General features: G+C 38.2%; 1 protein-coding gene across 2 annotated transcripts in view; it reads left to right on the forward strand.

The window, feature by feature from the left end:
* The first annotated feature begins 1,061 nt into the window (after window positions 1-1,061).
* wdr26a (WD repeat domain 26a) overlaps window positions 1,062-24,381 on the forward strand; it is a 36,119-nt gene continuing 12,799 nt past the window's right edge. Inside the window, exons 1-6 of one of the 2 annotated variants that reach the window (XM_082150338.1) lie at window positions 1,062-1,917; window positions 14,428-14,527; window positions 16,317-16,373; window positions 16,453-16,589; window positions 20,571-20,668; window positions 23,058-23,214. In XM_082150338.1, coding sequence (XP_082006464.1) covers window positions 1,673-1,917; window positions 14,428-14,527; window positions 16,317-16,373; window positions 16,453-16,589; window positions 20,571-20,668; window positions 23,058-23,214 — 794 coding nt within the window. In that variant the 5' untranslated portion in view covers window positions 1,062-1,672. The remainder of the gene's footprint in view (window positions 1,918-14,427; window positions 14,528-16,316; window positions 16,374-16,452; window positions 16,590-20,570; window positions 20,669-23,057; window positions 23,215-24,381) is intronic. The other variant, XM_082150337.1, reaches the window with a different exon arrangement.

The following is a 24,381-nucleotide window of genomic DNA, read 5'->3' on the forward strand; positions in this document are numbered from 1 at the left end:
CTATCTTGTGTAGCCTACCTAATATTTATCCAAATGAGTCAATATTAAATCAAATCACAAGAATTTAATTTAATTGAAATCGTGAAATTTGTGTCAAGCAATAATAACAAAACGTAGCTTACCAGAAATTGTACCATGTAAACATTGTAACATGTTGCCACTAAACCTAATAAAATTCAGTTTAGTTACTAAAATGTTTTGACAATCACAATACACTTATGACAATAAACTTTTTTTTCTTTTCTCTCCCAACTTTCTTATATTTTTCTGTCGTTTGCAAGTTATTGTTAACTCATTTTTTCCTCTTTATTCTGTTGACAAGGGGAGTATTGTTGTTCATTTGTATGTTTATTATAAACATGTCAACTCTGTATTTTCTGCATTCATTAAAAAACAAACATTATATTCACAAACTGTGTATTATAAACGTCCACTCTGTATTTTCGGCATTCATTAAAAACAAATATTATATACACAAACTGTATATTATAAGCATGTCAACTCTGTATTTTCTGCATTCATTAAAAAACAAACTTATTGCTGTGACGGACTGCACACAAGGATAAAGTGCAGCCAGTTCTTTTCTGGAGTGTGGCTTTATGATTTGAGTGATTTTTTGGTGTTGTTGTTTAACATTATATAAACAAAAAAGGAAACAGTCAAAATGTAAAACAAATAAACGAGAGAGAAAGAAAAAGAAAAAAAGATACAAGACAGGGTAACTGATCAGAAAAGATTAAATATCAAAGGAAAAGATTAAAAGACTGACATATTTCAATTGTTTTTAACGCCTTTTTGTTACAAGAGTCAAATATTGTCCTAAAGTAATGTTGTACTTCAACAAGCAAAACATGAAAAAAGTGCTTTCTGATATGATTCTTTTATTTATCTATTTAATTATTTATTTATTTATTTATTTTTATTGAACTTTCAAAAATCAATTTTTTGACACATTTCTTTTACACATTTTCACACCTTGTAAGTAAAACTTGAAACACAACAATCATTTAAATAAAAAAGAAACAACAACAAAATAGAAACTTAAAAAAGGGCATCTCAAACATTGTTTAATTTAGCAGAGAGACAGTTCTTTGGGCTTTTCGATTTTTTAAAAAACTTTATAGACTCTAACTACATTTTAAAGGCTGCTTTAAAAATGAGCAAAGTTGGGTTTTGAGTTACTCCATTTAGTTTGATTTTCAATCATTTTAGTTTGACGTTTAATTTTCCTAATAACAAAAAGAGCGAGTTCAAGGTTGTTGCGGCGCTTCCGGTGACGTCATCGCGCTCCGACGTCCATAATGGACTTGCAGCTGTTCAGTGACAAACAATAACAAGAGCAGCGAGCGAGTGAGCGAGCGGCTTCCGTGTCTGTAATCGCGCTGGTATAATAAAAAGCCCGTGAGGCATCTCGACTCTGACATTGTCGGCGAGGAAAACTCTGGCCTCCGCTGCCTCTTCCTCCGACTCGGACACCGGCGGAGCTTCGCCGCCCCCGCGGAAGAAAAGCCGAGTCTCGGCGGCGGAGGGAGCAGGAGAGAGCGGGGCTTCTGTCACCGGGATCACGGGCCTCTCTGCGGCGTCTCTCCCAACCCCCCACCAGCACTCGGCCATCCGCCTCAACAACAGCTCACAGTCGCGCAGATCCGCCTCTGCAAACGCGCTTAATAACATGCAGGCCAACGGGACGGGAGGCCAGGAGCCGGAGCCGCAGATGTCCTGCAGGAACGGGGAGTCCTCGTCGTCCGTCGCGGGAGCCGTGCACTCAAATGGGCTGATGCCCTCCGCGAATAACGGGCTGCCGTCCACCGAGAGCCCGGATCCGGACAGCGGCGTGAAGAAGAAGAAGAGGCTGTCTCAGAGCGACGAGGACGTGATCAGGCTGATCGGACAACATCTACACGGGTTAGGACTCAAGTGAGTGTTGCTGAGATGAAGCCATGATGCTGTCAGTGTCAGTGCTGCGGGTTTGCGCTTCGCGAGGGTCGCGCTTGGCTTTTTGTAACGTGTCAGTGGTGTTTTCGTGTTTGGGTCTGCTGAATTTGTGTATTTATTATGGTGTCAGTGGTGTTTTTGTAACGTATCACTGGTGTTATTGTTTTCATAACGGCGTCAGTGCTGTTTTTGTTCTGTCATGATGGTGTCAGTGGTGTTATTGTTTTCATAACGGTGTCAGTGGTGTTTTTAAGATTTCTTGATTGTGTCAGTGGCGATTTTGTAATACGTCTGTGGATTGTATTGGTTTTAGTAGTGTTTTTCGATGGTGTCAGTGGTGTAATAGTTTTTCATGACCGTGTGTGTCAGTGGTGTTTTGTGTTTACATGAGGGTGTTTTTGTTCTGTCATGACAGTGTCAGTGGATTTGACTGGTTTTAGTGTGTTTATGGCGGTTTCAGTGGTGTTTTGTTCTGTCATGACAGTGTAAGTGGTGTTTTTGTGATTTCATGATGGTGTCAGTGGAGATCTTGTAATGTGTTTTGGTTTAAGTAGTGTTTTTATGATGGTGTGTCAGTGGTGGTGTTATATGTTTTCATGAGTGTCAGTGGAGCGTTTGTGCTTACAAGAGGGTTTCAGTGGTGTTTTTAATGATGGTCAGTGGAGATTTTGTAATGTCAGTGGGTTTTTATGGGTGTCAGTGGTGTTTTGTGTTTTCACTATGGTGTCAGTGGTGTTTATGTAATGTGTCAGTGGACATTTTGTAGATTTTATTGGTTTTTATGATGGTGTGTCAGTGGTGTTATTTTTCATCACGGTGTCACCGATGTTTTTGTTTCATGATGGTGTCAGTGGATTTGACTGGTTTTAGTAGTGTTTTCATGACAGTGTCAGTGGTGTTTTTGTAACGTGTCAGTTGATTTAAAAATATATATAATTATTGGTGTCAGTGGAGATTTTGTAATGTGTCAAAGGATTTTTTGGTTTTAGTAGGGTTTTTATGATGGTGTATCAGTGGTGTTTTTGAGCTTTCATGATGGTGTCAGTGGTGTTTTTGAGCTTTCATGATGGTGTCAGTGTTGTTTTTGAGCTTTCATGACCATGTCAGTAGTGTTTTTGAGCTTTCATGATGGTGTCAGTGGTGTTTTTGAGCTTTCATGACCGTGTCAGTGGTGTTTTTGAGCTTTCATGATGGTGTCAGTGGTGTTTTTGAGCTTTCATGACCGTGTCAGTGGTGTTTTTGAGCTTTCATGACCGTGTCAGTTGTGTTTTTGAGCTTTCATGACCGTGTCAGTGGTGTTTTTGAGCTTTCATGACCGTGTCAGTGGTGTTTTTGAGCTTTCATGACCGTGTCAGTGGTGTTTTTGATCTTTCATGACCGTGTCAGTGGTGTTTTTGAGCTTTCATGACCGTGTCAGTGGTGTTTTTGAGCTTTCATGACCGTGTCAGTGGTGTTTTTGATCTTTCATGACCGTGTCAGTGGTGTTTTTGAGCTTTCATGACCGTGTCAGTGGTGTTTTTGAGCTTTCATGACCGTGTCAGTGGTGTTTTTGAGCTTTCATGATGGTGTCAGTGTTGTTTTTGAGCTTTCATGATGGTGTCAGTGGTGTTTTTGAGCTTTCATGATGGTGTCAGTGGTGTTTTTGAGCTTTCATGATGGTGTCAGTGGTGTTTATGTAATGTGTCAGTGGACATTTTGTAGATTTTATTGGTTTTTATGATGGTGTGTCAGTGGTGTTATTTTTCATCACGGTGTCACCGATGTTTTTGTTTCATGATGGTGTCAGTGGATTTGACTGGTTTTAGTAGTGTTTTCATGACAGTGTCAGTGGTGTTTTTGTAACGTGTCAGTTGATTTAAAAAAATATATAATTATTGGTGTCAGTGGAGATTTTGTAATGTGTCAAAGGATTTTTTGGTTTTAGTAGGGTTTTTATGATGGTGTATCAGTGGTGTTTTTGAGCTTTCATGATGGTGTCAGTGTTGTTTTTGAGCTTTCATGACCATGTCAGTAGTGTTTTTGAGCTTTCATGATGGTGTCAGTGGTGTTTTTGAGCTTTCATGATGGTGTCAGTGGTGTTTTTGAGCTTTCATGATGGTGTGAGTGGTGTTTTTGAGCTTTCATGACCGTGTCAGTGGTGTTTTTGAGCTTTCATGATGGTGTCAGTGGTGTTTTTGAGCTTTCATGATGGTGTCAGTGGTGTTTTTGAGCTTTCATGATGGTGTGAGTGGTGTTTTTGAGCTTTCATGACTGTGTCAGTGGTGTTTTTGAGCTTTCATGATGGTGTCAGTGGTGTTTTTGAGCTTTCATGATGGTGTCAGTAGTGTTTTTGAGCTTTCATGATGGTGTGAGTGGTGTTTTTGAGCTTTCATGATGGTATCAGTGGTGTTTTTGAGCTTTCATGATGGTGTCAGTTGTGTTTTTGAGCTTTCATGATGGTGTCAGTGGTGTTTTTGAGCTTTCATGATGGTGTCAGTGGTGTTTTTGAGCTTTCATGATGGTATCAGTGGTGTTTTTGAGCTTTCATGACCGTGTCAGTGGTGTTTTTGAGCTTTCATGACCGTGTCAGTGGTGTTTTTGATCTTTCATGACCGTGTCAGTGGTGTTTTTGAGCTTTCATGACCGTGTCAGTGGTGTTTTTGAGCTTTCATGACCGTGTCAGTGGTGTTTTTGAGCTTTCATGACCGTGTCAGTGGTGTTTTTGATCTTTCATGACCGTGTCAGTGGTGTTTTTGAGCTTTCATGACGGTGTCAGTGGTGTTTTTGAGCTTTCATGACCGTGTCAGTGGTGTTTTTGAGCTTTCATGACCGTGTCAGTGGTGTTTTTGAGCTTTCATGACCGTGTCAGTGGTGTTTTTGATCTTTCATGACCGTGTCAGTGGTGTTTTTGAGCTTTCATGACCGTGTCAGTTGTGTTTTTGAGCTTTCATGATGGTGTCAGTGGTGTTTTTGAGCTTTCATGGTGTCAGTGGTGTTTTTGAGCTTTCATGACCGTGTCAGTGGTGTTTTTGAGCTTTCATGGTGTCAGTGGTGTTTTTGAGCTTTCATGACCGTGTCAGTGGTGTTTTTGAGCTTTCATGATGGTGTCAGTGGTGTTTTTGAGCTTTCATGATGGTGTCAGTGGTGTTTTTGAGCTTTCATGATGGTGTCAGTGGTGTTTTTGAGCTTTCATGACCGTGTGGTGTTTTTGAGCTTTCATGATGGTGTCAGTGTTGTTTTTGAGCTTTCATGACCGTGTCAGTGGTGTTTTTGAGCTTTCATGATGGTGTCAGTGGTGTTTTTGAGCTTTCATGATGGTGTCAGTGGTGTTTTTGAGCTTTCATGATGGTGTCAGTGGTGTTTATGTAATGTGTCAGTGGACATTTTGTAGATTTTATTGGTTTTTATGATGGTGTGTCAGTGGTGTTATTTTTCATCACGGTGTCACCGATGTTTTTGTTTCATGATGGTGTCAGTGGATTTGACTGGTTTTAGTAGTGTTTTCATGACAGTGTCAGTGGTGTTTTTGTAACGTGTCAGTTGATTTAAAAATATATATAATTATTGGTGTCAGTGGAGATTTTGTAATGTGTCAAAGGATTTTTTGGTTTTAGTAGGGTTTTTATGATGGTGTATCAGTGGTGTTTTTGAGCTTTCATGATGGTGTCAGTGGTGTTTTTGAGCTTTCATGATGGTGTCAGTGTTGTTTTTGAGCTTTCATGACCATGTCAGTAGTGTTTTTGAGCTTTCATGATGGTGTCAGTGGTGTTTTTGAGCTTTCATGATGGTGTCAGTGGTGTTTTTGAGCTTTCATGATGGTGTGAGTGGTGTTTTTGAGCTTTCATGACCGTGTCAGTGGTGTTTTTGAGCTTTCATGATGGTGTCAGTGGTGTTTTTGAGCTTTCATGATGGTGTCAGTGGTGTTTTTGAGCTTTCATGATGGTGTGAGTGGTGTTTTTGAGCTTTCATGACCGTGTCAGTGGTGTTTTTGAGCTTTCATGATGGTGTCAGTGGTGTTTTTGAGCTTTCATGATTGTGTCAGTAGTGTTTTTGAGCTTTCATGATGGTGTGAGTGGTGTTTTTGAGCTTTCATGATGGTATCAGTGGTGTTTTTGAGCTTTCATGATGGTGTCAGTTGTGTTTTTGAGCTTTCATGATGGTGTCAGTGGTGTTTTTGAGCTTTCATGATGGTATCAGTGGTGTTTTTGAGCTTTCATGACCGTGTCAGTGGTGTTTTTGAGCTTTCATGACCGTGTCAGTGGTGTTTTTGATCTTTCATGACGGTGTCAGTGGTGTTTTTGAGCTTTCATGACCGTGTCAGTGGTGTTTTTGAGCTTTCATGACCGTGTCAGTGGTGTTTTTGATCTTTCATGACCGTGTCAGTGGTGTTTTTGAGCTTTCATGACCGTGTCAGTTGTGTTTTTGAGCTTTCATGATGGTGTCAGTGGTGTTTTTGAGCTTTCATGGTGTCAGTGGTGTTTTTGAGCTTTCATGACCGTGTCAGTGGTGTTTTTGAGCTTTCATGGTGTCAGTGGTGTTTTTGAGCTTTCATGACCGTGTCAGTGGTGTTTTTGAGCTTTCATGATGGTGTCAGTGGTGTTTTTGAGCTTTCATGATGGTGTCAGTGGTGTTTTTGAGCTTTCATGATGGTGTCAGTGGTGTTTTTGATATTTCATGACCGTGTCAGTGGTGTTTTTGAGCTTTCATGATGGTGTCAGTGGTGTTTTTGAGCTTTCATGATGGTGTCAGTGGTGTTTTTGAGCTTTCATGACCGTGTCAGTGGTGTTTTTGAGCTTTCATGACCGTGTCAGTGGTGTTTTTGAGCTTTCATGACCGTGTCAGTGGTGTTTTTGAGCTTTCATGATGGTGTCAGTGGTGTTTTTGAGCTTTCATGATGGTGTCAGTGGTGTTTTTGATATTTCATGACCGTGTCAGTGGTGTTTTTGAGCTTTCATGATGGTGTCAGTGGTGTTTTTGAGCTTTCATGATGGTGTCAGTGGTGTTTTTGAGCTTTCATGATGGTGTCAGTGGTGTTTTTGAGCTTTCATGATGGTGTGAGTGGTGTTTTTGAGCTTTCATGACCGTGTCAGTGGTGTTTTTGAGCTTTCATGATGGTGTCAGTGGTGTTTTTGATATTTCATGATGGTGTCAGTGGTGTTTTTGAGCTTTCATGATGGTGTCAGTGGTGTTTTTGAGCTTTCATGATGGTGTCAGTGGTGTTTTTGAGCTTTCATGACCGTGTCAGTGGTGTTTTTGAGCTTTCATGATGGTGTCAGTGGTGTTTTTGAGCTTTCATGACCGTGTCAGTGGTGTTTTTGAGCTTTCATGATGGTGTCAGTGGTGTTTTTGAGCTTTCATGATGGTGTCAGTGGTGTTTTTGACCTTTCATGATGGTGTCAGTGGTGTTTTTGAGCTTTCATGATGGTGTCAGTGGTGTTTTTGAGCTTTCATGATGGTATCAGTGGTGTTTTTGAGCTTTCATGACCGTGTCAGTGGTGTTTTTGAGCTTTCATGACCGTGTCAGTGGTGTTTTTGAGCTTTCATGACGGTGTCAGTGGTGTTTTTGAGCTTTCATGATGGTGTCAGTGGTGTTTTTGAGCTTTCATGACCGTGTCAGTGGTGTTTTTGAGCTTTCATGATGGTGTCAGTGGTGTTTTTGATATTTCATGACCGTGTCAGTGGTGTTTTTGAGCTTTCATGATGGTGTCAGTGGTGTTTTTGAGCTTTCATGATGGTGTCAGTGGTGTTTTTGAGCTTTCATGATGGTGTCAGTGGTGTTTTTGAGCTTTCATGACCGTGTCAGTGGTGTTTTTGAGCTTTCATGATGGTGTCAGTGGTGTTTTTGAGCTTTCATGACCGTGTCAGTGGTGTTTTTGAGCTTTCATGACCGTGTCAGTGGTGTTTTTGAGCTTTCATGATGGTGTCAGTGGTGTTTTTGAGCTTTCATGACCGTGTCAGTGGTGTTTTTGAGCTTTCATGATGGTGTCAGTGGAGCTTTTGAGCTTTCATGATGGTGTCAGTGTTGTTTTTGAGCTTTCATGACCGTGTCAGTGGTGTTTTTGAGCTTTCATGATGGTGTCAGTGTTGTTTTTGAGCTTTCATGACCATGTCAGTAGTGTTTTTGAGCTTTCATGATGGTGTGAGTTGTTTTTTGAGCTTTCATGACCGTGTCAGTGGTATTTTTGAGCTTTCATGATGGTGTCAGTGGAGCTTTTGAGCTTTCATGATGGTGTCAGTGGTGTTTTTGAGCTTTCATGACTGTGTCAGTGGTGTTTTTGTAATGTAGCAGTGGATTTTACTGGGTTTAGTAATTAGTACTGATAGTAGATCGCTTTACCCTCGATTTTGGGCATTTGTCAGCAATTTCCACAAAACTGTCGGCGAGTGAATATCGCAGCTAAAATTGTGCAGTGTGTACTTCGCGTAACTTGTCAGTGGTGTTTTTGTGTTTTCATGATGTGTAGATAGTGTTTTTGTTTTTTTTACTTGTCAGTGCTGTTATTGGTTTAATAACAGTGTCAATGGTGTTTTGTAACATGTTAGTGGATTTTTTCCCGAGTGTTTTTTTACCTTTTAATTGTGCCAGTAGAGTTTGTGTTTTCATGGTGGCATTTTTGTGTAATTTGTCAGTTTTATTATTGGTTTCATGATGATGTCAGTGGTGTTTTTATGCTTTCATGTTGTCAATTTAGATTTTTCACTGTTATTAGTGTTTTTGTAATATGTCTGTGTTTTGATGATGGTGTCAATGGTCTACATCAAAATTTACATTATAATTGAATATGCTGATAAATAGCCAGGGTTGGACCGAGTACAGAAATCCTTTAAGACATAATATAACAAAAAATAAAAACCCAGAATTTTAATAAAGAGTTTTAATAAAAATGCAAAGTTGAAATAACGCCTAGGCCTATATGTATATATTAGGGCTGAATGACATTGAAATATCGCAAATGTACATATTGTGATATGCATATCACAATGACTTGCGATAACTGCATGATTTTGATACTTCAAAAGTTTACAAAAGTCCACAAAAAGTAATGGTTACATACGTGTGACATGCTTAATGTTATTAAATGCAATAATCGAAGAACTCGCGCGCCTCTTGGACATCACGTGATCCCGAAATCAGTTCTCTTCCGCAGCTTATGGTTCAAATACATACAAAATTATGTCAAAGTGCCCTTGTTGGTGAGTATTCACATAAACGCAGTCAGTTATGTCTTAAATGGAGTTGAGAAAGAAAACGTGTGTGTGTGTGTGTGTGTGTGTGTGTGTGTGTGTGTGTGTGTGTGTGTGTGTGTAACAATATAGTGGATCGGTGCAGCTCTTTAAGTGACAGCAGCCTAATAAACCTGCTGCCATCTGTGTGCTTAATGTTAAACGATGAAAGACAAAGAGAAAATCACTCACTGCTCTTGACTGAATAACTTTAGTAGCTTTAATAAGAATCAGTATTTAATTCGTACAGTGATGATTAAGCAGTGCTTTATTTTTATATTTGATTATTAAATTTTTGTTGTCAAATAAACCTAATGTAGGCCTAACTGAAACCCTAAACCCTGGTTTACACTGATGTTAAAGTGACACTTAGCCTACTTTTTATGTAATGCTACAGTAAAACACTGCTGTTCACTTTCAGAAGCTGTAGGGATGGTTTCTTCTCACAAAAAGAATGTGAAATGTATGTTGGTTATGCCATTTTCATTTTTTTAAATGCATTGAAATATAATTTACATTTAGTTCACGGTTATTAACGGTTAGTTCACCCAAAAATGAAAATTAGCCCATGATTTAGGCTACTCATCCTCAAGCCTTCCTAGGTGTATATGACATTCTTCTTTCAGACGAATACAATTTGAGTTGTATTAAAATATGTCCTGGCTCTTCCAAGCTTTATAATGGCAGTGAATGGGTGTTTATGTTTTGAAGTTCATCAAAGGCAAGCGCATCTATTCATGTTAAAAGTAAATCCACACTGCTCTGGGGGTTTAATAAAGGCCTTCTGAAGCGAAGCGATGCGTTTGTGTAAGAAAAATATCCATATTAAAAACTTTATCGACTAAAATAACTAGCTTCCAGCAGACGGCCGTACGCATCGATTTACGCCAAAATAGTAACACTTGACGATGTGTGACGTAGATGTCGAAGTAGCATAAGCTTTGACGCCTCTCGCAGTTCAAACAAACAGGTCTGGGCAACAAACTCAAGCTCCTCCCACATTTCTTTACAAATTCAATGCGTCAAGTAAAGGGTTACTCTTCTGCTATAACTCTTCGATGCGTACGGCCGTCTGTCGGAAGCTAGTTATTTTAGTTGATAAAGTTTTAAATATGGATATTTTTCTAACACAAACTCATCGCTTCGCTTCAGAAGGCCTTTATTAACCCCCCAGAGCCGAGTGGAGCACTTTTATCATGGATGGATGCGCTTTATGGACTTAAAAATAGAATCGGCCATTCACTGCCATTATAAAGCTTGGAAGAGCCAGCAGGACTCGACAATAAGGACTGCCCGATGACCCGGGGCCAGTGTGAACGACGCTCGGGACAGTTGAGGGAACTGTCACTTGCCCGATCGGGCCAGTGCTGTAGGGGTGTGTGCGATATATATCGTCTATGATATCGTGATTGTTGATTTAATGATCTGACATTATCGAGTATGTCCGTCACTTTACAAAAACCAAACAAAAACACACACATTGAGTGCACGCTTACACTACGTGATTTAGTCTATTATATCTAAATAGTCTGTATGTATGGAGTCAATATAGGGCCATATATATCTGCAAAATAAAACAATGTTTTGCAAAAAAAAAAAATGTTTTGCAAATAAAAATAAGAGTATTGAGAATTTTTTTTGCTTTTTTGCAAGTAAAAAAAAAATTATTGCAAAAGAAAAGTTAACCACTGAGAGAAAAAATAAAGTTTAGCAAAGTAAAACTTCAGCAGCATTGACTTTGCAACACATATTTCCCTTTGCGCCACTCCTTTAAATCCGCGTTTCAGTCATCTGTGCCTCTGCGGCGCAAGCTTTCCTTTGCGCTTCATTTTTCTTTGCGCCTCGCTTTGTGTCCCTGATTTGACGTGGGGGGAGGGGTCAAGAGGTTGGGGTGTGTACAAGCAGAGCCTGTCTAAGGAGAGCCTGTCCACTCCCTATTAAGCCCTATTGTACCGAATTTTGGTTGTAGTACCACCAGAGTTCCACTGGGGGCGCTCGCCATGAGTGCAAAATGAATGGGAGTCAATGGGGCTAGACGGCTAAATTTGTCTCTTTCACCCGATTGCCGTTGAGAAATCTCAGATGTGATTGTAGATTTTGCAAGTTCAACATGGGTTTTAGGTCGAAAGTTGAATGAACGAGTACTTATGTCGTTTTGATTTCTTACAGGTTGAGTTGTTGTTGCCCATAACACGCTAGCATTCTGCTAATGACGTCAGCATTCTGACGTCATTGACATTTTGAAAGACTTTTTAAAAGCAAATAAGTGACTCTAAAAAATCTAACACCCAGCAATGTGTAATTTCTTTGCATCTCCTTTCGAATACAACATTCAAATTACTAGACAAAAAATTATATCCTGAGAAAAGTGGATTTTGAGGGGTATACCGCCATTGACCTCCATTCATTCTGCACTCGTCCTGTGAGCGCCCTCATATGGAATCAGAGTGGAACTGCAACCAGTTCAGAAGCCGGAAGTGTAGTGAGAGTGAAACTTCTCGCCATATTAGACATTCTCTGGTACAAGGGACGAAGGCGCGTCCCTCTCGTAACGTCATCAGCGCGAGCCCCAGACCGACTGGATCGATCGAAATGGCGGAGCAGAGACATGTGAGGCTGCGTTCCAGTCCACTTTTAGACACGCACTTGCGAACTTCCCTAAGCACTTCCCCTTGGGGGAATCCCTGCCGCCATTTTTAAGTGCGTTCCACTTCGTGAAGTGGACGAGGGAAGTTTATATGGACAGACCCTCGTTCCCTCGATTTTGACCGAGGGAGCGAGTCTGCTTCAATGTACACTTCAGGCACCTATATGTCCCACAATGCAGTACGATTGTGACGTCACCACATATCTCATCTAATCACCACCACAACAGACAACTCTATGATATATTAATAATATATATTTTTAATTTAAAACAACCCAAACACACCTATAAACATTTGGATGCTGCATTAAACAAATTCTTAAAGGGAAACAAAATGTAAATAATAAATCAACTCCACAGCTGATTCCAAGTGATCAAGGGCTTAGGACGTTCCATTTCAGCCCATTGCAGTTTCCGCCAGTAGTGAGCACTCGCAATGACGTACATCCGAGTGAACGAGACGGAGGGAAGTTAGCGAGTGAAGGGCATGACAATTTTGGACTGGAACGCAGCCCGGGTGATGGATCACAGGTATGTATTATTGACAATAATAGTCTGGGGCTCGCGCTGATGACGTTACGAGAGGGACGCGCCTTCGTCCCTTGTACACACCCCAACCTCTTGACCCCTCCCCCCACGTCAAATCAGGGACACAAAGCGAGGCGCAAAGAAAAATGAAGCGCAAAGGAAAGCTTGCGCCGCAGAGGCACGGATGACTGAAACGCGGATTTAAAGGAGCGGTGCAAAGGGAAATATGTGTTGCAAAGTCAATGCTGCTGAAGTTTTACTTTGCTAAACTTTATTTTTTCTCTCAGTGGTTAACTTTTCTTTTGCAATAATTTTTTTTTTACTTGCAAAAAAGCAAAAAAAATTCTCAATACTCTTATTTTTATTTGCAAAACATTTTTTTTTTGCAAAACATTTTTTTTTTTTGCAAAACATTGTTTTATTTTGCAGATATATATGGCCCTATATTGACTCCATATGTATGCCTTTTATATTTATGTCATTTAATATAGTTAACCAATTTTACACGAAGAGGGCCATTTTCTCCACATATCAGCATGATTACAAATGAGACATTGATTTTATACAACATACAGTTTAATAAACAAGTTAATATTAAGAGAATAACATTTTAGACATAAAAATCGCCTGTTTCGCTCTATTCCGCCAACGAAAATATTTCCAAACAATGTCCACAGCAATGTTTAGCGTCTCTGAGCAACACACGCCACGCGGTGTGTCTTTACTGATTGAATCGGCTTTTTGAACGAATCAGCTGAATCATGATTCACTCAATAAGACAGTAAAATGCTTCCTTCCCAGATGATTTAGCCGTTTGAATGAATCTGTTGAATCTCAATGACTCACTCATTAACAGTGACTTGCTGCCACCTACTGGCGGGCTTAATTTCACATTTGAAGTATCTTTTCATTTTTAAATAATTTAAAATAACAGTATTAAACGTTTTATATTTTCAACATTTCAAAACATTATGTATCTTTAACTGCTATACACTGATTAACTTGAATAAAGGTTGATCTATAGTTATATAGTTATTAGATTACATTATACATTATACAATATATACATTAGATTACAATTTCTGTACCTGAAAATCTCTTGTTTAAACCTACATGAAAAACCTGAAAAGCACCGTTTATTTCATTTATATGTTTGTTCTGTTGTATTTATTTGTGCTTTTGCTCGTAATTTGATTATTTGCTCCTATTTTATTACTTGCTGTTTAAATGAGTTAATCTGGTAGCTTTTGGTGTGTCATAACCTTATTTATTATGTTTACATGTATCAAAAATAACAAAAACAATTCTAGGCTTATTTTATAGGCCCATTTTCTTTTCTTTTACTTTATAATTTTTTTATTGTGGGGCCAGTGAAAATGTTGGCAGGGCAAGTAGAACAAATCCTTAGTGTTGAGCCCTGGCCAGGACATTTTTTAATATAACTCTGATTGTATTTGTCTGAAAGAAGAATGTCATATACACCTAGGATGGCTTGAGGGTGAGTTTTATGGGCTAATTTTCATTTTTGGGTGAACCATCCCTTTAAAGCATTATTGCATCGCATATCACATTTTTCTTCAATATTGTGCAGATCTAGTATACATATCTAGTCTATTAATTAGTTAGCTAGTTCATATTGACAAGGAAAAAGAAAAGTAAAATTGCTTGTTGCAGTAATGCATCTTGCCTAACATAGTCTTTGTTAGGAGTGTCAACCCTGTTTGCTGTTCTGGTGTAGAAAACCAGATGAATTGGTGCTCAACACAATTTATAGTGAACAGTGGGAGAGGTGTTCCTTTCTAGGAAATGAAACATTCAATGGTTTATATGTTAATTATTGCTTTCATGAATCAAACACTGACTTCTTGTTGCTAGGAGATTGGAACTCTCTCTCTGTGTGTGTGTGTGTGTGTGTGTGTGTGTGTGTGTGTGTGTGTGTGTGTGTGTGTGTGTGTGTGTGTGTGTGTGTGTGTGTGTGTGTGTGTGTGTGTGTGTGTGTGTGTGTGTGTGTGTGTGTTCGTGTTCTCGTTCTCTAATCCTAAGTCTATCATGTGAAAGGAATATGAATCCACTTCACATTCTTAATTAACATATTTCTTTTTGTCATGTTTCAGTCAAACTGTGGACCTGTTAATGCAGGAATCGGGCTGTAGACTTGAGCATCCCGCTGCCACCAAGTTTCGGAATCATGTGATGGAGGGAGAGTGGGAAAAGGTGAGTCTTCACATGGCCTGTCTAGAAATTGTAGTTATTGAAATTGTAGAAATCGTCTAGAATTACTTTAAGAATGAGTAGGAAAATGTAGAAATCATTAGATCATGTGAATCATTAGAAAAATACACTGTAATGGTACCACGGTACACTGATGGCATTAGCTTTATTGCCATGTTACTGAGTGATTGACCTGTGTACCGTAGTATTTACATAGAACTAAAGAAGCTTAAAAAGATTAAAGGGTTAGTTCACCCAAAAATGTCAATTCTGTCATTAATTACTCACCCTCATGACGTTCCAAACCCGTAAGACCGTCGTTCATCAAGTCTTTATGTGTCATGAATTATAAATGTATTTTATTGCAGTAATTATGCCTTGTAATTCACTTGTATAATGCATTATTTATGTCTCATAAATAATTGTAACCACAGTTATATTACATTATAAGTATAATGCTTGACAAACAACCAATGTCAGATGTTACAAGGAATCTGCAAATATTATAATGCATTTTAACTTTGTTTATAGTTATTTATGAAAAGATATGATTCATTATAACATACATTACAAATACCTTAATGCATTATACTGTACATAAAGGGTTTAAAGTCCCCCTGTAGTCAATCATTTTAATCCCTTAAAACTCATATTTGATCACCAAATTTTTGGTTTGGTTTTTCATAAAAAAAAAAAAATTTAGTGTGAAAAGAATTTCTTCATGCCTTAAAATAGCTTGAATGTAACTCTACACCCTTGCTTCATTTAGTATGCAGAACCATTAATATGCATATCTAGCCCCGCCTCCACTCACTCACACTAGCTCAGAGATCCACTCGGTCTCGGGATCCACTTTGCTGTCGTAGATGCTGCACAATGATAAGAGGAAATACTGGTTTAATTCAGCCATATATGTTTGAACCAGAAACTGAATCAGAAGAAGTGGAAGAGTAAATAATACTGGCTCAAGTCGCTGTATCAGGATGATAATGCGTTTCATGTATTGCTCTCTATGTCAGACACAATAACAGGAATTAATATGATTAGCCTTTTTCCTTGACTACGTTATCAAACAGCTAATAATGTGCTGCTAATGTTACACAAACAGTGTTCGACAGCTTCCTTCTAACAATCAGCATCCTTAGAAACGCTTTGAACAACTCAGAACATCAGTGGAGAAAAGCATACAGTTCATCATAACATCGTAATATACATCATAATTCACCTGCTATATTGCTAAATGTGCCGGATTTTTCATATCAACAGAAAAATATACTGGGATAACCTGGCTTCTCTCGAGACTCCCCTGCTAGTTCAGTGTTAATGATATGCTAAAGCCCCGCCCCCTCGTGACCTGATTGGTTACAAGGTAGTTTGTGATGTCAGAAACACCAGCGATTTCAAACCGTGTTTTTGAGACTGTCTTTGGTTCACTGCAGTTTTAAGGAGAAAATACTCAGCAATGGTGTCGACTTATGAATTTGCACATGGTTTGTCTTAAAGCATATTAAAAACACCTCATAGACATATATACAACATTAAAAGCTTGATTTTCACCACAGGGGGACTTTAAGGAAAGTGTTACAGAATAATTTAGTGGAATCAGAATCATTAAACAAACAGTGAATGATTTCCATCAATATCTCGTAAGATTACACCTTATGGGTGTTTCTAAACTTTGTCCTTTTGTGCATTTAATGGTCATATGGGTCACAACAAACCAAACAAGAAACAGATAAGGGTCGGTCAACTTGAGGAACTCAGTTAATCTGTCTGTTTTTTATTGTAACAGGCTGAGAGTGACCTCAATGAGCTGAAAGCACTGATGCATTCACCGAGCGCTGTGGTGGTAAGAGTCTAAAGTCCTCTCAACATCTCCACCATCAGTTTTATGAATGTTCTGAGTGATTTTGTCCTGTGTTGTTCAGCGGATGAAGTTCTTGCTCCTGCAACAGAAGTATTTGGAGTATCTGGAGGACGGGAAGGTTCTTGAAGCACTTCAGGTCCTCCGAGCCGAGCTCACGCCGTTGAAGTACAACACCGAACGAATCCACATCCTCAGCGGGTATCACACTTCACTCGTATTTTGGGGGCATTAGAACAAAGATGGTTTTTCCTCATTGCTTTTTTAGGTTCCCTATAATGAGAAGAAAAATTTACTTTGAAATAAATTCTGCCTGCATGCTGCCATCTTTGCTTTATTACGGAGGCCGCAGATAGAGAAAAAATGTTCAGAATATCAATTTAATGCTTTTTTTTACTTTTTCAACTTTCTTTAGTGTGTAATGTTGCTGTTTGAGCATGAAAAAGCTCTGAGTTCTTCTCTACATCAGTGTCAGTGTTTCTAAACTCCCTGAAAGGCCTTGTAGTCTTGAGTTTCTACTGGAACGAACACGTCACAATATTCCTCATTTAAATAATTAATATGCAGAATAAAGGGGCGGGGCCTGGTTGAGTTAGTTAGTAGTGTGTTGAAACTGGCGGTTATGGAAAGGGGCGGGACATTTCCCCAACACACTTGAAACGCTTGACCAATCACAACTCACTGATCCAGCCGACCAATCAGAGCACAGTATGCTTTTCAGAAGGAGGAGCTTCATAGAGACAGGAACTAAACAGGGGTGCGTTTCCCGTACAACAACGTAACTCACTGCTTCACTACCATAGTACAATGCATCGTTGAAGAAATCAACTAGCTCGTCACGACTGTTTCCCAAAACTGTATTGTCGCAAATTTGTCATTTATCTAAGTTGGTTTATGACGTCACACACGTGGTGGAGTAATAACTACTTTTGATGAATCCGTTTGAGATCAAATTAATGCCAGATTTTCAGCTATAAATTACGAACATGGCATCTGAGGACTAATTCTCATTTTTCTCAGTTATTTTGCTTTATTTACACACTCAATCATAGTCTCGTTCTTGCGTACTAGAGCATGTTCGCACATGAGGCCATCCTTAAAAATATTCTTGTTTGCCGTAACCCGACCGACCCTGTCAATTTAGTACCGACCCAATTATAATTTTTTTTTCCCTTTTAGTCCGACCGACTTGCCGGTTGTAAACTTGCGTTAAGACCGACCGATTTTTTTTAACTCTTCAAACAACTAATACAAATGCAATAAAATAATATTAGTTATTAAGTATTGTGAATATAAATTGCCTAGACCTACATACAAACATAAGCTACTTCTTTCTTTTAAATAAAAACCCGTGGCGCGTCATCTATGATTATGTTTACACCTTTGGTTTACGCATGTCACACTACGGCCTTCAGGCAGCGAAGTTCGCTTCGTTTCATTCACTGTCAATGGTTCGCGCTTGGTAATGATGGCTGCGGCTTTATCAAATTACTCTAAAGATTATTTCATTTTTATATGTTGTTGAATATGGTTTATTAAAAAATAAACATGTGAGAGCGTGTTATAGGCTATATGTAATGTTATAGTCAGATATGACGACGCTACTGCAACACGCATCACCGCAGATGAGAAGCTGAGCATCTATTCATCAAGCCAACGTGCAAACTTTCGCAAATCAAAGTGAAAGTAAGTCGCTGACGGTGACGCTTAACACACAATCATCTTTATTAAATGTAAAGAAACGAAATGATCTTACCAGGGCTGTTTCCGTTTTCTCTTATTGCGGGCTTTGATTCAGAAATTTTAGCTGATGATCAATAAAATAATGCATCTCATAACTGTTGCTTTCGGTGACGTGCACTCCATTAAATCTGCATATAGCGGGAATTGAAGATTGGATTTTATATCCGATAAAAAATAAAGATTTATAAATCAGACAGCAATCCGATCTGAGAAAACGCATGAAGGGGCCTGGTGTAAACAGCCCCTAGACATCGGTGAAAAACTAAATAGAGATGCATTGTTAATGTAACACATTAACATGTTTTTTTTTCATATAGGTATTACATTGCATGTTAATGCAATTAACTGTCATTTTGTGAATTCTAAAGTCAATTTAATTTATTTGTTTCCCTCTGAAAATCCACTTTAGTTGATATCTAGTGGCTTCTTTCTTGATTCTGACCCAGTCAGTGACGTCACGATATGCAAATTAGTTTAAATTCATACCTATGTAATCATCATGACAATTTTTTTTTTTCATTGAATCTTGAAAAAAAAAATATATATAGACCTACCTACCGACCCTTTTTTTCTTTTTTTTGCTGTTACTGCAAACCAAAATATTTTTAAGGATGGCCTGAACGGTGCTTTAAATCGCTAGACAAACGAAAAGACGTTAATGATATTTGTATACGTTCAAATTATATTATACTAAATGTCGGCTTGCGTGTTTTGCTCAAGATAATGATTTATTAAGTCCACATGTCATACAAACAAGAAACCATGGCTTTGTTCCAAACACACATAACTTTGCGATGATGTTTGAATGTTCATTGGAACTATGGTTTCATGAAACATGAACTTGTTGAACTGTGCTGGTAACGACAACTTGCAGCCATAGTTGGCTTACGATTCTTTTAGGAAACACCCCGCAGAGCATTCCTGACAGACTAGGAAGAGAGGGGTTGAGTAATGTAAAATATGTGAAAATAATGTGCTTTTTGAGCATTCAAGCATTAACCTGTTCTAGTAGAGCCCAAAAACTAAATCAAGACTTTGTAAAAGGGCACAATAGGTCCCGTTTAAGAGCCCTTCAAAGAACTGGACGGTGGTAAAATTGGCAAAATGTAAATGCCCAAACTTGGACTGTAAGGGTGGAGACAGAAAAGCCAAGATGCCTGCAGATCATCTCGTTCTCATACAGTCTGTTCCAACCTGTTTACAACTGTGCTCAACCAATAGCATTCATCGGGTTATCTTTAATAGTTTTTTAGGGGTGTGCCGCCATCTGGTCTTTCTCTTAATTATCAAGTGCAGGTGCAAGTTCATGGCAAGATCAGCTGAAGTGAGACATACAGTGTAAAACACAGAGGCCTGAAATCTTGGTTTCATCTGTATCGTTGTGCTGGCTATTCTAAGAACATATCTTTAGTGTCTAATAAAAATATACTATAAATATTTGTAGTTTATGTTGTGCATTTTACATGTAAAGTAGATGTTCACATAATTGATAAGTCAACATGTGATCAAAGTAAGTGGCTCTGCCTCTCTAAAATCAAGTCCCACCCTACTGATGGAAATATGTCATGTTATAGAAGTAAAGTCTGCTGCAAAAGGTGATGACCATGGCTAGCGTTCGCCTATAGTCGAACTAGGCAGCAAGAAAGAGAGAGATTTCATTTTTTATAAATTTTTTGGACATTCGTTTGGAGTTATTGCATTTATATCAACAAGTTATCGCCCCATTATTTATTCAAAACTTTCCTTCATTCTACCTAGTGCCACTGCATTATCAACAGAATAACTGAGAACTAGTGGTTGCGTGCTTTTTTTTTTTTTTTACGTTGCAGGATGAAAAAAAAAAACTATGGAAGCTTGTTTCCGCCACAGAATAAAACTTCTGCAAAGATAATGGCGACTTTTTATCTCACAATTGCGAGTTTACATCTCGCAATTCTGATTGATATATAAAATCAGAATTGCGTGTTATAAAGTGAGAATTGCGAGATTTAAACTCACAATTGCGAGAAAAAAAGTCAGAATTGCGAGTTTATTTCTTATTGATTATTTTATTATTCTGTGGCGGAAACAAGCGTCCATAAAAATCAAAACGTTTATTTCTCACAATTCTGACTTTCTAAAACGCAATTATGAGTTTATATCTCGCAATTCTGACTTTATAACACGCAATTGCGACTTTATATTACGTAATTCTGACTTTATAACACACGATTGTGACTTTATATCATGATGTAAACTCGCAATTGTGAGATGAAAAAGTTGCAATTACCTATAATTTTTTATTCTGTGGCGGAAACAAGCGTCCATAAAAATCTGAAAACATGCTTGTGTATGCTTTCATTTTAGTGCAATTTTATCACATGCATCTTAAAGATGGTTGAGTTGCTTGAACAGAAACAGTAACCTGACTGACAGCTGTATCGCTCTTGTGTGCTGTAGGTACCTGATGTGCAGTAACTCTGATGACCTGCGTGCTAAAGCTGAGTGGGAGGGCAAAGGGACGGCCTCACGATCCAAACTCCTCGACAAGCTTCAGAGTGAGTTACTCCAAACCCATATAAACAAACACCAGCTGGATCATTCCGGTTGGGCTACCTTTAAGTCCTGCCACTCAAAAGTGAATTTGCTTGTGTTGTTTTTTAAGGAAATATTGCTGTGAATGAGTAAATCCGCATTGAAACATGCGTTGATGACGCTTATATAGTTGTGGCCAAAAGTGATGTCCAGAAAATTGACATCTTCACTCAAATATTATTAAAAATGTGTTAATGATTTTGTAAGCATGTTGTGCTTGTAGTCTGTTATTTGTGGTAACGTAATGAAATTGTGCCGACATCATTTTTGGCCAGGCTGTCATGCAATGAAATGATGAACACATGCAAAAACAAGAAAGAACCAATGAAATGCTATTAACTGATTATGTTGTTGTAAATGTATGCTTTTTCCTGTGAGCTTTTTGTTTTTTTATGTAGTTTTTGCACAAAAAAAAAAAAAAAAACACGGCTCAAACAACTAATTTCACAACATTACACAGTTCATAAAGTCCACTGCTAAAACGTTTCTCACCAAAAATTGTCATTGATGGCATTCAGGAACTTTTGTTAGTTAAAGGAAAATTATAAAAGATAGGATAGACGTATTGGGCACAGGAAAACCTATAAACTGTTTACCAATTAAAATATTTCCATTACAATGTATTTCTTAAAACATTTAAATAAATAACAACATTCAGATAAAATAAAAATATATGTTAATAATAATCTTATTTTAATTATAATTATATTTTTTAAAAACACCATGACAAAACTAAGATGATTTCTATCTTTTAGGAAATGTGAGTTTAATATTTATGCATTATGCTTAAGCAAAAGCTACGAGAGGCTGTGCTATATATACTAGTTTTCAATATAGAACTGAGTTCCTGTGAATGTGCCAGACTTCTGATTCATTAACCGCTAAAGGGAAATAACTAAGAATAACTAAATGCAGTAAACAGTAAAACTATTTGCACTACAAAAATACATTAAAATAATATGGTAATAAATAGCAGTTTGCAATATCGAGCAGCGCGACAAGCTGTTTTGTACTGCTAAACATAACTGGAAGCGAATGACACTGGAAGCCACATGCATTCATTTACAAATGGCCGTGACGCTCTTGTGTTTCAAATAAGGAGGATAGAGCAGGTTGTTAATGGACACAACGCACAGCAGAATGACTATATTCACAATACAGCAGGGACACCAGTGCCGTACTGTTATTATATAATGGTTTTACTACATATTAAAATATTAAGTTTATACATTTTCATTAAAATGTTATTTTATTTATTAATTAATTAATTAAATGGCTACCTTCTGCTAGATGATATGGGGCCAGATTTACTAACAGCTCCAGCGCAAACCCTCATTAGGTGTTAAAAAACTTCTGTCAGGATTTACTAAAGACACGCAGTGAAAATTAGCACTGAAAAGGCTTGGACAGGGTTATTTTTGTGGCTGATATTATTACACATGCATTTGTAGGAGTTTCCCTTTCAGATGCAATATTTATGGGAGGAGAGAATTTAAATGAATCATTCAAAGTGATTTATTAAGGTTTGCACTCGTCACTTTACTGGTATTTGCACTATTATTTACCGCCCAAAAAGAGCACGTCTTAAACCAGACACTAGTTTGCGCTGATCTTGGTGGATTGTGTGAAATAATCCGGCTGAGTCTGTGTTCTTTCATTTGCTCGTCGTCAGTAAATCACGAGCAGAACTTTACACTCCCATCTGTGCTCTTATGGGATTGCGCTCTCACGCTAACTTGCCCTGTTTAGTAAATCTGGCCCCAAGTCTCTGAAAAAACAAAAGAATCACCCAGCTATCTGAGAATTATTAATTGTTATTAATATTAATATTAATTATAATTGGGTAACACTTTATTTTACAGTGTCCTTGTTATATGTAGTTACTGTAGTAATATACTATAAATTATGCATAATTACATGCAACTAGCCCTAAACCAAACCCTAATCCTGCAGTTAGTACATATTGTTAATTATTATTACTAATCTATAATTGCACTGTAACAAGGACACCTTAAATTAAAGTGTAACCTATTATTATTATTATTATTGGTGTAAACATTATTATTCACTTTTTCATTTATTGTGTTTACTTCTTCCTCTCTTCATTCCCTCTTTTGCTTTCTTTTTTTACAGTTTCATGTAATTGTTTTTGTTTTTTTCAGCTAGGGTTCGGGTCAGTTCTATTTCAGTTCAGCCAATTCAGGAGATGAATTGAATTGGGGGCGGTAACCTAAAGAGCGTGAAGGACCTGCGTAGTCTCAAGTCCACTTTATGTCCTGTGTTGGCTGAATTCAGATGAAACTGAGTCTAACCCTCCACGACCTCTATGCTCCATCTCTGTCTCTCTCTCAGCGTACTTGCCCCCGTCCGTGATGCTGCCGCCCCGGCGTCTGCAGACTCTGTTGCGTCAGGCGGTGGAGCTGCAGAGAGATCGCTGTCTCTACCACAACACCAAGCTGGACAGTGGACTGGACAGTGTGTCTCTGCTCATAGACCACGTGTGCAGCAGGTACATGAGCAAACGTACAGTTTCACAGATGCGTTGTCTAGGGCTGACCCCTGATAGTCGGCTAACGCTAGTCGATGAGTCGAGCAAAATTTGATTAGTCTTTTAGTCGCAGAAGAAATAAAACTTACAGTATATCCAATTACAGTAAATCCAGACGTTCACCTCAAATACAGCTCATCATTTAAAACATGCAAGTAGTAGTGGAAATCACTGAAATAACTGTTTAAAACAATGTTTTTCCTGCTGATGAATGATTGACAGCAAATCAGAATCCATCTGACTTGAAGATTTAAAGCGACACGACAAAACTGCAGTTCACACTTATAATAAACATAACATTATTGTGCATTGGTGTGGATGCCTATGTATTTATCATTATAGTTATCTTTATAGATATCGTTCTTGGTGTGAACGGGCCTTTAAACAGATTAAATAATTGGATGAGTCCTGCATATGTCACCAGAGAGAAGTCTGTCGTTTCACCAGAAGATCAAGTAATGATTGGTCAAAAAATAAATAAAATAAACATGCATTTAGATGAAAGATAGAGTGAATTTTAATTTCATGCCCTCAAATTTTTCCCAAATCATTAAACTTAAAAGTATGATTTGCACTTGAAAAAGACTTCAGAATAGTCACATTCAGATTTAATTATTCTTTTCTATGCAAATGTATTCACAAACAGAATATATATATATATATACGCACACACACACACACACACACACACACACACACACACACACACACACACACACACACACACACACACACAGCGATTATTGATTGCAACATCCTGGCATCTTGTGTTTTTGGTATCCACCTTCTTTTTTTTTTTTTTACAGTAGTATTATAGCAACCAAAGACTCGTTATGTTCTGCAATTTTAACAAAACCACTGTTGATGTGTCGTTTTTATGTTTGTGAGGCTGCTTCACTGAGAGCGCTCTTGAGGTGTTGCCAGGTCCACATATCATAAACGTTTTTTTATCAAAGTGGGCAAGTGCGGGTCATGATATTTTGGTATTGTATTCAGTACTGTGTTGCCAGATTGGAAATGTCCACGTATCATACCAGAAGCTCAAAATTATCGTATTTAGAAGAAAATTATCAGTCAAACGTACAGAATACAGCTGTTTATCCAGACAAACACTTTTTGACATGACCT

Source organism: Leuciscus leuciscus, assembly GCF_965113295.1.
Source record: "Leuciscus leuciscus genome assembly, chromosome: 20".
NCBI classification, from domain to species: domain Eukaryota; kingdom Metazoa; phylum Chordata; class Actinopteri; order Cypriniformes; family Leuciscidae; genus Leuciscus; species Leuciscus leuciscus.